At 40.7% G+C, this 16,066-nt stretch overlaps 2 protein-coding genes across 8 annotated transcripts in view; one reads left to right on the top strand and one right to left on the bottom strand.

Moving 5' to 3' along the window:
* The window catches only part of LOC135100608 (filamin-C-like), a 153,531-nt gene extending 143,572 nt beyond the window's left edge, over positions 1 to 9,959 (top strand). The window contains 14 exon segments of the mRNA XM_064003673.1: positions 638 to 841; positions 1,599 to 1,797; positions 2,369 to 2,475; positions 2,841 to 2,996; positions 3,437 to 3,590; positions 4,103 to 4,264; positions 4,685 to 5,065; positions 5,398 to 5,564; positions 6,168 to 6,374; positions 6,820 to 7,701; positions 7,981 to 8,079; positions 8,207 to 8,327; positions 8,432 to 8,613; positions 8,723 to 9,959. Coding sequence (XP_063859743.1) covers positions 638 to 841; positions 1,599 to 1,797; positions 2,369 to 2,475; positions 2,841 to 2,996; positions 3,437 to 3,590; positions 4,103 to 4,264; positions 4,685 to 5,065; positions 5,398 to 5,564; positions 6,168 to 6,374; positions 6,820 to 7,701; positions 7,981 to 8,079; positions 8,207 to 8,327; positions 8,432 to 8,613; positions 8,723 to 8,851 — 3,150 coding nt within the window. The 3' untranslated portion in view covers positions 8,852 to 9,959.
* Positions 9,960 to 11,640: 1,681 nt separating this feature from the next.
* The window catches only part of LOC135100581 (kelch-like protein 2), a 10,363-nt gene continuing 5,937 nt past the window's right edge, over positions 11,641 to 16,066 (bottom strand). For all 7 annotated transcript variants that reach the window (XM_064003666.1, XM_064003660.1, XM_064003623.1 and 4 more), the window contains 7 exons: positions 15,701 to 16,066; positions 15,329 to 15,577; positions 14,800 to 15,010; positions 14,013 to 14,191; positions 13,279 to 13,468; positions 12,984 to 13,121; positions 11,641 to 12,574 (listed from right to left, as the gene is read on the bottom strand). The exon at positions 15,701 to 16,066 is cut by the window's right edge and continues 52 nt beyond it. In XM_064003666.1, the coding sequence (XP_063859736.1) occupies positions 12,363 to 12,574; positions 12,984 to 13,121; positions 13,279 to 13,468; positions 14,013 to 14,191; positions 14,800 to 15,010; positions 15,329 to 15,577; positions 15,701 to 16,066 (1,545 nt within the window). In that variant the 3' untranslated portion in view covers positions 11,641 to 12,362. The remainder of the gene's footprint in view (positions 12,575 to 12,983; positions 13,122 to 13,278; positions 13,469 to 14,012; positions 14,192 to 14,799; positions 15,011 to 15,328; positions 15,578 to 15,700) is intronic.

The following is a 16,066-nucleotide window of genomic DNA, read 5'->3' as shown; positions in this document are numbered from 1 at the left end:
GTATTATGTATATTTTTGATGCGCGGGAGAAACGTATTTGTATTAGCGGCTCGTGTATGAGTGGCTACGTGTGTCTCGGAGTTCGGATCAGGGATGTTGATGATGCGCAAGAGAACTTTAGTTGTCTGGTAATCGCCATAGCTGATCTGCTGAGGTGCTTGCTGGTTTTCGTATTGCGTTATTCTCATTATGGTTATTTTTTTGCTGCTGATGTCATTATTGTTATACGTAATTGGATTCAATATTATTTTCTTGAAATAGTGAATTCTTTGTGTAAAAGAAGATAGACCAAGATTTGGAAGAATAAAATAATAGATGATAATAATAATAATAATAATAATAATAATAATAATAATAATAATAATAATAATAATAACAACAATAATAGAACGCCCTTTTTATTACCTCTCCCACAACCTCAAAAAATAAAAGGCCAAAACAATTTGATCGTTTGAGTTCTAGCAACAACAAAAAAAAATATATATATATATATATATATATATATATATATATATATATATATATATATATATATATATATATATATATATATATATATATATATGAATGAATGAGACAAAGTTTGTGGCTCTTGATATGGATGACAGTGAGCGTAATGGTAATGATGGTCCTTCAGGTGACGTCGCCCTCTGGCAGCCACGTGCCCATCAAAGTGTCCGGCGAGCTGCCCAGCAAGCTGACAGCAGAGTTCCAGCCGCAGGAGGTGGGCCCGCACACCGTCAACGTCATCATGGACGGGGAGAGTGTGGGCGGCTCCCCCTTCACCTGCAATATTTATGACGTCACCAAGGTGCAGGTGACGGGCCTGGATCACAGCAAAGTGAGTTGAATCTGTTACACCACCGCCCACTGGTTTGTTCCTTGATGTACACATGTTGTTGCTATATTATCTTTTACTTCTTGACTTTCCTCGTGAATAGTTTACTTCAAAAGATTTTTCAGTGATGCATCCTGATTAGCTTATTATTTTTTTTCCCCCATTTTTCACAGACTCGTTCGAGCAAAAAGTATATTTTAGTGACATTACTTTTTGTGTTAGGAGTTAATTTGCTCATGACACTTGTTGCCTGTTGATGAGATGCATGTTCTTAGATACAGGGAAATGGCAGAATAGAGAGAGAGAGAGAGAGAGAGAGAGAGAGAGAGAGAGAGAGAGAGAGAGAGAGAGAGAGAGAGAGAGAGAGAGAGAGAGAGAGAGAGTTTGCATTATATCAGTCATCCATTAATATAATGAGAATAACAGAGACAGAGGAAAAAAGTTCTTCTCCAGTATCATCATTTTCATCATCAGTGTGTATGAATCCACTGCCAGGCTCCTCCATTCATTTCTTTCAGTTGACCCTCTATTCTATCCTATTTCAACAAGCCTACTCATCTCTCCATGTGCTCCAATCTTCCTTTAACCATCTCACCTTTGTTGATCAAGCTGTTCTACCAAAACCTCATCGATCACACCATCTGCTAATCATTCTTCTTATTTTCTATTTATTTATTTATTTATTTATTTATTTATTTATTTATTTATTTATTTTATTTTATTTTTATTCTACCAGTAACCTTTCTCTGCCTCCAAACAGGTGAACCGACCAGTAACCTTCACAGTGGACGCATCACAGGCTGGGGAGGGCACGCTGGAGTTGGTGGTGACGACAGCCAAGGCCTCAGTGCGAGCAGAGGTGGCAGCTAGGTCCCGCGGCCTCTATGATGTCACCTTTACCCCTCAGGAGCCCATTCCTCACTTCGTCAACATCACCTTCAATGAGGAGGATGTTATTGGTAAGTAATGATGTCTGTGGTATTATCATGACTTCCTCATTTTTCTTTTTTCTCTTTTCTCCTGATAGCTCCCTTCTTTCTTCTTCAGCTTTCCCCATATATATTTTGAATCACTGATCCTCTCTTGTCTTCTTCACAAGTCTTTTTCCAGAAATCTCCCATTCTTGATTCAAATTTCTGAGTTGTGTATGAGTTATCTCTGGTAGTTTGTGTGTATTGTGTGATGGTGTGAGAGAGAGAGGGAGCTCTTCTGTATCCTGTCCTTAACATTTCCTCCATATCAACTGGTTATACATCTTATTCCATATCATTGCAATTTCTCTTCCAAGTTCTACCATAGCCATTCCTCATTAGTAACTATATAGTTGTAGTAGTTGTAAAAAAAAGGTCTGGGTAGGATATTTTTGCAGCTTCTTCATTATGGTTGTATTCACTTCACTTTCTTTTATTCACTCTGTTTTTGTCAGATAGCTTTTTTCATTAGTGATTGTCTTTTTGTTATTCTACTGCTAGAATTGTGTCTTTGTTTAACTCTTTTGTCCAAAGCCTGACAATCCTCCTCCTCCCTCAGGTTCACCCTTCAAGTGTGAGGTGCGGGAGCTGGAGCCTCGGGAAGTTCGCCACCTGCAGCGTAAAGAGAGCCAGATGGTCACTGCCAAGGGAGAGGGACTCAGGCAGGTAAGGAGACTTCAGGGCCTAGAATTCTGCCATTGAAATCTCTAGTCATATGTGTTATTTTTTTTATTAGATTGCATTGGGTTAAGGTAGATGGTTCGTAGGTTTGTAGGTATGTAGGTAAACCCTCAAGTCTAGTCTCTTCTCTGCTTATCACTGTACCCAATGCATTTTATTTTTCCAAGGCAGATCAAATTATCTAAAACAGAATGAAGGAAAGAAATGCTTACAGGCACTTGTTGCCAAATTTATGTTGATGGAGATTTCTAAGGGATAAAGATGGAAAATCAGTTTGATTTCTTGTCATGTATAACACCTGATGCATATACTTGATCATGAAGCAACAACTGAAGGAGCTGGTATTGCAGGTGGTGACAGGCAATGTGGCTTCCTTCACTGTGGACACCAAAGGCCTTGATGGTGAGCTGGACATCCGGGTCACAGGTCCAGACGGTGGCCAGATTCCTGCCCGGCTGGTTAAGCTCCGAAGTGGCTTGCACCGCGCTGAGTACAGGGCAGATCAGGTAAGTCATGGCACGTATAGTGCCTCTTGCCTCCCCAGCCTGACTTGTGCTGTGGCTTGGTGATAAACAGTGCACAGTTCATGATGACTTCAGGACTTTGTGTAACTCATAATGTTTGATATGATGCCATTATAACTTTTAAAGCAATTTATGTAATTCTTAAGAAGTTTGATATGACATTCTAGGATAAGTATGGAAAAGTAATCATTATATAATTCAGTATGTCACATCAGAATTATCTTTGAAAATATTTGCATAATTCCTGTGCAGTTTGTTGACATTGGGATTACTTTAGACAAAATTTCATGTAATTCTTATACATTTTTATATATGTCGGATGAAAGGAGAAAAAAGTTTTATGTTTTTTAGGTGTTTTAATAATAATGCTGTGTTTAAAAAATACAAGTACCTGAATTAATTATTATGTGGATTTTGTGTAGGTGGGGTCATACAGTGTAGCAGTGCTGCACCAGGGTGCTCCAATCAATGGCACACCCTATACAGTGGAGGCTGCAGACCCTCATCGAGTCACTCTGCAGTCTGCCGGGGACTGTTTCTCAAGCCATGAGTGTGCCCTCAAGGTGGATGCCTCAGGTGTGTATTGGCATATTAGTTGTATTTATCACCTACTTGTAGAACACAGAGCTTAAGCTACAGAACACAGAGCTTCACTCATTTTTATCTATCTTCTTCATTTGATGTGTTACTTTGCCTCTATCACCTTCTAATCTAGTCCACATCTTTGTTTTTGTTGGGTATACTGTACTTTTGTATGTCATTCAAAATTCCATCATCAGCTTTTTCCTGTGCTCCTGTAAATTTTTTGTCTCTTTTTTCCAGCAGTAACACATCTCTCTATGTATTTCTGTGTGTGTGTGTGTGTATGTGTGTGTGTGTACATGTGTAGGTCTACATACCCACAATGGTAGTGTCAGTATTTCCATTTAAAGATTACCGGAATAGGAAAAACAAACTAAAAAAAAATATATATAGATAGAGCTGAACCAATATTCATGATCTTGATATTCATCACTATAAATAACATCAGCTTTAGATAACTAATGGTACACTTGACCGCAATGATCTAACCCTCTGGTGTGTTGCAGGTGCTGGCAGAGGCTCGCTGTCAGTAGGAGTACGTGCTGCCGGCCAGGATGTGAAGCACTCCATCAGGGATCTTGGTGGCGGCCTGTACAAGGTGCTCTTCTACCCCCGGGTGCCCATCCCTCACAAGGTGGACGTGCGGTACAATGGTGTCCCTGTCCAAGGTATGGTAGTGTTTTCCTGGGGTGTAGAAAAATTTAATATACTACTTCACTAATATAAAGATGCTACTGCACATTGGAATTGGTGCAAAATCACATCATTAGTAGGGTTAAGTGTGATTACAAATTTTACTTGGAAATATTGTGTCATCATTCTGCCTCATCACTCATCTGCAATTATTTTTGTATCACACACAGTTCTCTTGTATTGATTTCTCTTTTTATATCTTCAACAACACCTCATCCCTACTCTGTATACACAACACAAATGTAGGTTTCTTTTCATCTATAGCTGATACTTTCTTCTTCACTCCACCATTCACTTCCCTTCCTCATCCCTGGGCCTGTTATACAGATAGATAGACAGTAATCACAAAAGTCCTTATAAGATAGATCACAACAATAGATTAATCTTATTTTCAGGGGCACCTTTTGAAGTGCCAGTTCGCAACCCTGCCACTGGACACTCCATGACTGCCACTGGCCTGGGTCTGCACCAGGCACGTGTCAACAAGTGCACATCTTTCGTCATTGAGACTCTGGGTCAGCCTTCTAAGGAGTTCGATGTGATTATCACTGGGCCTCAGGATTGGGCGGTGTCTGTGAGATGTTATCAGCAGAAGGATGGAAACTTATTGGCTGAGTATACTCCGCACATGCCTGGCACCTTCAAGATCGATGTTCTGTGTGCTAACAAGCACGTCAAAGGCTCTCCATTCTTCTGTACAGCTTACGACGCCGCCAAAGTGGTGGTGGACTACAGGAAAACCATCACAGCTGTTGGGGAACCCTGTGTCTTTAAGTGTTAGTAGTCTCTTTGTATTTCTTTTTTTCTTTTTTATTGTCTTATTTATACTTGCATCTTGTATTGTGTTATTTTATTTTATTCTTTTAAAAATGGATTCTTAGGCAATATTTGTTAGTTTGTATAGCTTTTATTTGTTAGCATGCCTTGTTTTGGCACCCTTTGCTGATGTCAGCCAGGAATCTAAACCAATACAGATAGACTTTTATTTACTGGTATACAGATAAATAGACTTGTATTGATTTATTTGTTTACATACGCCTGGTGTAAGGTGTACGGTTATTGGTGTCATGTAATACTGAGACTGACAGTGTGTTGCTTTTATAATTAGTGGACAAGTCTGAGGCTGGCACTGCAGACTTGGATGTGCAGCTGGTGGCTCCCTCAGGAGTGGTGACACCCCTGGAGGTGAAGGGAGGACCAGCAGGGGAGACAGTGGAGTGGGTGCCTGATGCCCCTGGACAGTACCGCATCACTATCCTCTACGGCGGAGAGGAGGTAGGCGAAGAGTTTGAGTATGACTCTCTCTCTCTCTCTCTCTCTCTCTCTCTCTCTCTCTCTCTCTCTCTCTCTCTCTCTCTCTCTCTCTCTCTCTCTCTCTCTCTCTCTCTCTCTCTCTCTCTCTCTCTCTCTCTCTCTCTCTCTCTCTCTCTCTCTCTCTCTCTCTCTCTCTCTCTCTCTCTCATCACATAGTTCTTTACGGTATTACAAGAAATGAAATAGGTAAGAACAGGAAGGATCAGAATTAAAATTTAAAAGAAATGTCATAAAGTCCAAGGTCTTTGTTACAGAAAGAAAGTGCATTACTTTGTGATAAGTGTGTTATGTTGATGCATAAATTTCTTTATCTTCTTATGCTATGTTCAGATGTGCTGTCTTTTACTATATTAAATTAACTACTTCTTAATGACACTGCTACAACTATACATATCTAACAAAAATATGTATATGTATTTGTTTAAGAAATAACTTAAACATCCTCCTATACAAGTTGCTGCTAGGTGACAAAAACTGGCTGGCCAAACACTGAATTTGCTTCTCAAAAACAATGACATTATAATTAGATGGAAAGGATTAAAGAATATCTTTTATTATGTGCAGGTTCCCGGATCACCCTTGACAGTGGAGGTTGGGGAGTCAGGGTTGGCCAGTGTAAAGGGAGTCGGGCTGGAGGGTGGAGCAGTGGACACTCCCCTTACCTTCACTGTAGATGGCCGGGGGCTGCTAGGGGAGCCACACGTCACTGTGGATGGGCCAGACAGTGTTGCTCGTGTTAATGTGCGCAAGCAGGATGAGGGGCTCTATCAGGTGAGTTCTTGATAGCTTGACATGTTGTGAGTTTTACATTACCCTAAAACAGTAATTTTTTTAATATGAGTCTGCCTCTTTTACATGCAGAATGTGGGAAAGTTTCATCATCACTCATTTTCATTGTAATCATTATGACCAGAACACAGACATATAATATTTAAAATTGTGTGGTTTCTCACAGAAAATTCTTATTTGCTGTGCAGCACAAGTCTAGTTATATTTCACAACACCATAATGTAAATACTTCAGCACAAATTTCTATGGACACACATTGCAGGAACCTTTGCAGCAAAAAATCTCAACTTCTTTCATGGAAATACGAGAAAGTATAAGCTGATTATGTTAGCCTTGTCTGTATGAAATATCTCACATCAAAAGTACTACTTATTACCAAAGATTTCACATATTATTAAACTTTCATAAATGTCTTTTGTGTTGGCAGGTAACTTATATACCACATGAAGTGGGTATTTTTGATGTGCGTGTCCAGTGGAACAAGAGAGATGTGGCTGGTAGCCCCTTCCACCCAAAGATTGTTGATCCAGCTCGTGTGAGGTTGATTGGTGGCTGGTCGAGCCTCCTGGACTCTCAAGATCGCTTAGAACTAACACCACGTGAGGAAAAGCGACTGGCCTTTGACGTGAGTGAGGCCGGCCCAGGGCGGCTCCGTGCCGAGCTGACGCATGAGGGCCAGCCGCTAGAGGTTGGGGTGGACCAGAATGGCCCACGGGCCCGACTGCTCTTCACACCCCCAGGAGAAGGATCCTATGAGCTCTGCCTGTGGTACTCAGATCTCCTTCTTCCAAATATGCCCATTTATGGCATTGCTGAGCCAGTCAACACAGGTGACCACACAAGAGTCACACTCCGTGGCCACGGCCTCACCACAGCTCGCTGTGGTGATCGGTCAGAGTTTGTCATCGATGGGTCCTTAGCTGGGCCTGGTGCACCAGATGTCACTATGACTGGCACCAAGGCTGACGTCAATGTGACCTTGAATCACCAAGGAGGTGGCATCTGGCAGGCTGAGTACACCCCCATGGTACCTGGTGCCTACCTGCTCAATGTGATGTGGTCAGACAGGCAAGTGCGGGGCTGCCCTCTCAAGGTTAATGTGGAGAGTGTGGCCGATGCCTCCCGGGTGGTGTGCTCAGGCGAGGGCCTTAGACATGGTATGGTGGGTAACCAGATCAAGTCCTTCATCGACACCCGAAGAGCAGGTCCTGGAGAGCTGACAGTGACCTGCACAGGGCCTCAAAAAGTGGCCCTTTGTGATCTAGAGGATCATGGAGATGGGACTTTCACCTTGAATGTCCGGCCACAAGTGAGTTGACTTGAGATTCATAATGCCTTATGAGGAAAAATTATCATGTATTTCAGTAATTCCCACTTTTGCTGGATGTAGAAAATTGTACTTTATAGGCCTGGATCCTGAGGTTGATCCCTGAGGTACACAACCAAAGAATAAAAGATATAGAAAAACTTTTCAGCAACAGCTTAAAGTATGGAGAACCATTTGATATTTTGCCTGTACTTATGTATATGAACAATGACATTTATTGCAATGTATCAGGGAATATATTTTCTTTCATTCCATCAACAGGAATCAGGTCGACATGCCCTCAATGTGAAATACGAAGGTGAACATGTGCCTGGCTCCCCATACACCCTCAAGGTGGCTGGCGCACCAGACCCATCCAAGGTACTGCTTTTCTTACATCTTTACAGTAAATTTGAAACTGACTGATAATTTTGTAACTTTCTGATACTCAATTAACCTGGAAATCTGCAAAGTCACATTCCTATCCTAACATTCGGCGTCATTGCAGGTGAAAGTGTACGGTCCTGGCATTGAGCATGGAGTCCTTGCAGCGTACCAGAGCCGCTTCATATGTGATACTCGTGGAGCAGGAGCCGGCCAGCTTACTGTTCGGATTAGAGGACCAAAGGGTTTGTTCACAATTTGTATTTGAGACCTTTAACATTTCTGTACAGTAATTCTTTTGCTCATAATATTTTGTCTCAGCGTTACTGAGGTTGTGCTGCTCCGACAGGTGCTTTCCGTGTGGAGATGCAGCGCGAGTCACAGAAGGACCGCACCATCCTTTGTAAATATGATCCCACTGAGCCAGGCGACTATCGTATGGAAGTGAAGTGGTCAGGGGAACACGTGCCTGGCAGTCCTTTCATGGTCATGATCTTCGATACCCAGGATGAGCTTAACAGATACATGGCTGTAAGCACATTTCATTATTTGCTTCTATGTGATTGCCATTGCCTCAGTAGTTTTATATTCATTCAGAAATGTTATGAAGTTTAATCATAATTCACTATCTCCTTTGCAGGGTGGGTATTCTCCAGGTGGAGCAGGTGGTGCCCAGAGTGACTACTATGGTAGCATCGGTTATGGCACCACCTATGGTGCAGTAACATTTGGTCAGATGTCTTGGCGTGGCTCCCAAGCACAGCTGTGAGGGGGTCCTGGGTCCCCACCGAGCGTCATCCCCCACATCACATTTTCCAGTAATGGCCGGAGTGTGGGGTCTACTCCATCTACCCCATCCCCAGGTAGAGCCACACCCTTCACCAATGGTCGATTATTCACTCCTCTGCGGCGGGTGAAAGCCATATCACACACTCACCGCGGACACATGCCTTCTCCTGTAGACTCTCTTCCCCGGCCAGCATTCTCACATCCTCAAAGACCTGTGCCTCTCTATGTGTCGACATGGGGCTGGTCTCCATGCTACTCCACACTGCCATCCTCAACCCCCAAGGGCCGCCACATGGTCCCCCGACGCTCAGTGCCCTCAAATGGCTCTGTACACACTGGTGTGAAGTCACACAAGTTTAGTCGCTACAGAGTTGTTGCTGATAATATTTAGGGTGGTGGACCCTGATCCCAAGAGGGCATCTGTATATACATTTATGCCAGTGGTGATAGCTAGCTCAGGTCCCTGTCTTCCTGGGCTTGCCTTCCCATTGCTGTCATCCACAAGAAGACCCAAGTAGAACAACTAGCAGAGCACAATGAGGTTATTTCTCATCATGAAATTAGGTTGCCACTCAGTTGCATTCCATACTCGCAATGTAAATATGAACACCATTGTCACATTGAGAAGCCAGTAGTAGAGGCAAGATGGTAGTTAGTGGGGTTCAGCCCATGTAGCATTATCCCACCTTGTCAGTGGTCAGTATTTTGCTTGAAATTGATCATTATTGTAGTGGATAATTTAAATTTTGTAATTCATAAATTTGGATAAATTCTGAGATTTCAAGTAATTTTTCAAGGATATCCTCAAAGCAAGATACAACCAGAGGTTCTTTTACCACCAAGTTTCCCAAGATCAAAATCATGTTTCATGTTATGTATCACACCTTCACCTTTGCATTTTACTCATGTAGAAGTCAGATTTATATTTTTGATTGTTGTTGTTTACATGTTTAATTGTAACAGGCAATAAGGAACCCCTTCCTGGTGTGGTGTCTTCCTTGCACCACAGCTCATCAGAGAATGTGGTCAATCATAGGTAGCAGTTTTTAACTTTGTACAGGTTGAATTAATAACTTATACTAATGACATTTGAGTATATAACTCCCCTTTTTACTTCACCAATTCATCAATACATGATATAATTTGGTAAAGAGAAATTATCATAATTTTCATCATGTGCATCTTTTTTGAACAACAAGGTCCATGTTTGTGAGCTACTGCCCACCAGAGAACAGGATTGTATGCAGTCTGTCTATTTAATGTTGTGCTTTCCTGATACTTCTTCAGGATCCGGAACTTAGGATTAGATAGAGGTGGAGAAGCAAGCTTAATTTTCGTAGAAATGAAAAATCATTGTTTCTGTAGTGATTTAGACACATAGGAGGAATAAGAGAGGAAAGAATATGTTTTTTCAATCAGAGATGTGGGGTGATAACCTAGTGAGAGATGAAGAGATAGTATCAAGAATACATTGGATTATAAAGGCATAGATGTACAAGAGGAGAGAAAGTAAATTGGGATGACATTGTAAGGTACAACCCAGTTAAGAAGCAGGATTGATTAGGTAAGTGACCTTGATAAAAGCATGAGGTGTAGCTATTGCTTGGGATGTACAAGCAAATTCAAAGTAAAAAATAAATAAATAAGTAAAATTAAGCTAATGGAAATTAAACTGTGCTAAGATAGTCATAGGAAACTAAGTTAAAGGTAAATACTGCATGCATTTTTTTATTTACTTTGCATTATTGTGTTAAATACAACAAAGACAAGATGGAAAAATGCTCTTGAAGGTGTGAAAATAGTTGTCAAGCAACAGCTGGCTGGCTTTTATTGTTTTTCATTTAGTTGTTTTAATTTTTTCATCTAATTTTATTATTGCATATTTATTATTATTGTTATTGTTATTATTATTATTTTATTATTATTATTATTATTATTGTTCTTGTTATGTATTTTTTATTATTTATTTACTTGTTTATTTTATGGGCAACCATATTTACAAAAAAAAAAAAAAAGTACCACCACTAACTCATGCTCATATTCTTAAGGGGCAACAATTTTCACACAAGTCCCATCTATTACCTCAACTATTCTTGGGGAATTTCCAATTGCCATAAATTCTCTTTGCTTTCTATTGATTTCTTCTGGCTCTGTTGGAAATTCTGTGAACTGAGCAATGATGTTTGGAGCAGCCAAAGCATCTAGAGTTTGGCTCATAATTCTGCTAATTGTAGGCTGTGACAGCCCAAAATCATCACCATTGCATACCGTAACTCCATTTTCCTAGTTGCTAAATATCTGAGAATGACCATTACTTTAATTTCTGGGGTGATGGCATGGTTGCACTTAGTATGGCTTTGTAGTTTATCTCTCACTAAATCTGTCACAAAGACAATTCCTTCATGGTTCAGTCTGTATCTCTTCATAAGCTCAGCATATATCTGAAGAATGTTCTTGCATTCATGAAAGATCCTTGGACGCTGTCTTCATACTTGTTGACACTCAGCCATGTTTCTTGTTGTCGTCTTAGCATTGCTTAGCCCACTTGAGCTACTTTGGTGGTGGCTTAAATTGTGTTGTCTGCTAAGGCAGGGCTAAGTCACGCTCAGCAGATCCTGTGGGTTTGAGACACTTTTCAAGACATGCTTAGTCATGCCTTAGCATTTCTTCTTCCATGCTTAGCACTTGTATAAATCCCAGCCCAAGTGCCTTCCATAAGAAAGATGAATTCATCATTATGAACCATAAGGCCTAAGAAAATAATATCAGAACACTGCATGAGGTTTATCATTCAGGAGGTAATATATATACATACTATATGGCATCACTTCCACTACACCACCACACAAGGACACAGGTACAGAATCTGATACACTCACATGCTACACAACACAGAAGCTTTCATGGAGTATATAAATGTTTGTGTTGAACATTATGATTGGTCTGTTAGCAAGAAAACATTCACTTTGGCATGTCTTCATTACTCAATTAGAAGAATGTCATTATAACTCACAGAACACTGGTTTGCTACACCATTAAATTTCCATACTGCCATTCCTTCTGCAAATATTTCTAGCTTCAACAAATTACAATGCTTATTGCTCACATATATGGAAGATTAGGTTTCATTTATCAAGTATTGCCCTCATAAATTGAGTTCATATTACAGTCTGTCACATCACATTGAAAGTGTGTAATTTGAAATCAGAAAAGCACCATGCACTCTGGTAATATTATTTTATAGCTTGAGACTGTAAGACAACATACAGCTGTCATCAGTGAGCAATTGCTGAATGCAAAACAACCCTTTCAAACATTGAGATTTTACTGTGTTTTCACATCTTGAGACACTATAGGACATTAATACATGAGCAACTCATGAATGCAAAGCAGCCTTTACAAACAAATCCAGCTTCTTGATACTGAAACACAATGGCATTTTCATAGCTTGGGATACTAGAGGATCTTCACACATGAGCATACAGCAGCCATCACCTCAGTGCTCCTGGAACACTAACAGTTGCCGCCACCAAGCCATACCGCCGCAGCTGCATGGACTGGACACAATGCCACATGTTGGTGCGAGGATTGTACTTCTCCACTGAGTTTAGGTTTGATTCTCCACTGAAGCCTCCCAGGCAGTAGATCCTTCCATGGCTGACCGTCACCCCAAAGCTGCTCCGCGCGCTGATCATGGGAGACACTGAGGAACACAGTGGTGTCAGTCATGGTGGCTGTCATATTGGGCAAGCAGTAGATTGAAGCTATGAAGTCATGTGCAGAGGCATCATCATTCAAATCAGAGAACAATGAAATAAATTAATGCCATTTTGACTCACTGAGTTGAAATCCTCATTGAATATCTAAATTCATAAGAAATGCCACCAATGGGCACAAAATTATTTTATTGTAAAAATATTTCTACACATTTACAGTGGAAATCAGATTCTCATTAACATTATATTGAAAATAAACTACTTATCCATGTAACTACTTAATAGAATACAAACACAGAAAACTAAAACTTTCTAAACTTCACTAATGAGCAAGTGACAAAGGCCTGGCATTTGTTTGCTACACACTCCTTCCTCTTTCTTACTCTCCTTACTGACCTGAAGTCCACTGATCTCTGAGAGGATCATATCTTTCCACGCAGTTGAGCCACTGTGAGCCATTGTAGCCTCCTATAGCATAGAGGTGGTCATGGATCACTGCCACACCTAGGTAGGCCCGTGCCTGGCCCAGTGAGGCTAAAGGGACAGGAGAGGCAAATGTGTAACTATCCTGCATTCAACTAGTAATGGCTGCTTATAATAACGATACTTTATGGTGGCCATAACTTTTTAAAAACACTAAAAATTCAGGATAAGATATAGTAGTAATAGCATAAGTTTGTACTGTACTCACCAATAGGAACCCAGACATCTGCTCCTGGATCATACTTTTCACAGGAGTCCAAGATCTGACTCCCTCCCTTTGCCCAGCCCACACCACCAACAGCATACAGGGAGCCATGCAATGCTGCCAGACCAAAGTGTGCCCTACCAAGCCCCATGGAGCCACGACTTGACCATGTGTCTTTGTACTCATTGTAGACCTTTAAGGGAGCAAAAAGTTCTAGTGTCATTTGTAGCTATTTGAATATGCTTGTGGGGGATCAAAGGCAATTTTCTTAAGAATTTGATCAAGGTAAAATTAATTCATAAGACCTTATTAAATAAAAAGAAAAATCTTAAAGATTTCATAGAAATATTAATCCACATGATCTATCTTTAGATGAATACTGAGGTAAGAAGACTCATAAATGCCCCATGGTAGTACTAAAAATGCAGCGATCAGGATTTGTGTTCCCTTGCCACATCCTTTTCATGGAAGAAAATATGACAGAAGTATTCCAATCCTGCTGCAGAATGTCCTTCCCATATGAGGGAGTGAGCTACACTATCAATTACCTATCAATAGATTTTCATAAATTCATGCATTTATTGCAACTTCTTCCTTAGGACTACTTCAAGAAGCTAACAGTCAAGCGAGCCTTCATTTGCTACTTTCCATACAGTTCTGACAATAGAACAATAGGCATTTCAGGCTGTTATACACACAAAGTAAGTGTGCACTTCTTTATTGTCTGATGTACTGACCCAGAGTCCTGAATGATAACGCTCCTGAGACTTCCCTCCAGCCAGATAGAGACTGCCGTCAAGGAAGGCAGCCCCTGAGCCATGCATGGCCTCTGGCAGGTCATTCAGGTGATGCCAACTGTTGCTCAGAACATTGTAACACTCACACGATGCCAAGAAGGTTTTGGTAGTTTGTCCTCCTGAAAGAATAATAATAATAATAATAATAATAATAATAATAATAATAATAATAATAATAATAATAATAATAATAATAATAGTAGTAGTAGTAGTAGTAGTAGTAGTGGTAGTAGTAAAATCAAATCTTCACAAGTCTGATATTGAGATGCTTTCCTCAATAACACTCTTCATGCCATCAACTTCAAGCAAAAATGAAAACAGAAGGCACTTCAAAAGAACCTCTGCTATCGCCAAATAAATTATACAAACATTACCCTATAGACTTCAAAGTGGCAGTCTTCATGAGTTCAGTGTGGTAACAATATCCATGTGGAGTGACACCCGTAGACTTGTATGGGATATGGTAAATTTTGTCCCAAGACTTAATGTAATGTGACAAACCTCTGTGAACTTCATAAAGGGGGATCTTGAAAAGCAGCACTGGATCCCCTTGAGTATCTTGATCCGCCTCAAACACTTAATTCTTATTAATTAGCCAGAGGCCCATCGCTCAGATATTTTTTTTTATTTAAATTCTTTAGTATTTTCTTTAGATCAAACCTTCATGTACGTACTACGTATGTACTCCTGTCTCACAACATCTGAGTAGCAGCACCTTGTGACTTACCGAGAACGTACACCATGTTCTGTTGAGTAGCCACAGCACAGTAAGCTCGTGCATGCTGCATGGGAGGCAGCACCTGCAGTTGATGGTAGTGGCTGTTGGGTCTCCTCGCCACCTCGGGAATGCTGCACCGCCACGACGAGTAACCCACCGCGAAGCACTCGGTGTTCCGCAGCAGCCGCCCGTTGGACTCTCCTCCCATCACCAGCAACACCTTCATGTAAGAAGTCTGTTAGTATCAATCCATGCTGTATTTTGTACAAGTGCTGGAACTGTAATTGTGTCATATATCCGCTTAAAAGTATTTGATCTTCATTATTTCTTTATTCATTTATATTTATTTTATTTATTTATTTATTTATTTTTATTTCTATTTTATTTTATTTTATTTATTTATTCATTTATTTATTTATTTATTTATTTATTTATTTATTTATTTATTTATTATTATTATTATTATTATTATTATTATTATTATTACTTATTTCCTTTTTACCTAGCCAGTACATTGTCTGCAAACAGCAAAAGTCACCTCTTCCGTGGTACTGTGTCTTATCGTCTTCTGTAGGTACTGGTTTTCACAATCCTCATGGTCGCCATTACATTCCACCACAGCAGGATCTATAACATTCTTAAGGTCTTCTAAGAGCTGCTTCTCCTTCAGCACAGCCAACCACTTGTTCCTGTTGGACTTGAGGAATTCCAGGTCGATGTTCTCAATCAGAACAGGCAGCCATTTCTGCCGCTCAGCTGGATTTTTGGAAACCCAGTCCACTACACCCTGAAACAGACAGTTACGGTTACTTAGCCACTGCACTACCACAGTACTGGTTGTAATGTTAGTAAATTGATGATAAAACAACAGATTGGAAGCTGAAGAATCACTAACTGATACGTAACGAACCTTAAAGATTGTTTCCTCAGTTTCCACACTGAGGTAAGGCTGTTTGAGTAGCGTAATTAGAGTCTCGGGTTGCAGAGAAAGGAAGTCTGGCTGGGCGAGCACCTCAGAACACTGAGAGGCGGCCAGTGCCAGAGCCTCGGCAGCCAGATCATTGCACCTGTGAAGGGCCGCCACTTCATATACACCGAGACAGGTGCGGGACACCAGGTGGGTTTTGAGATAGTAGCAACACAGTTTTTTCAAGGAATGTATCTGAAAGTAGTCTGCCAGAGTGAGCACCTCTTGGACATTGTGCTCTGTGAGGGAAGCGCGGCCTGTGTAGACGAAAGTGAGCACTGTGTTGAGCACATTTCCCGATACGTCCTC

This window comes from Scylla paramamosain, chromosome 1 (assembly GCF_035594125.1).
Source record: "Scylla paramamosain isolate STU-SP2022 chromosome 1, ASM3559412v1, whole genome shotgun sequence".
Taxonomy (NCBI): Eukaryota; Metazoa; Arthropoda; class Malacostraca; order Decapoda; family Portunidae; genus Scylla; species Scylla paramamosain.
This window is presented reverse-complemented; position numbering and strand designations above follow the sequence as displayed.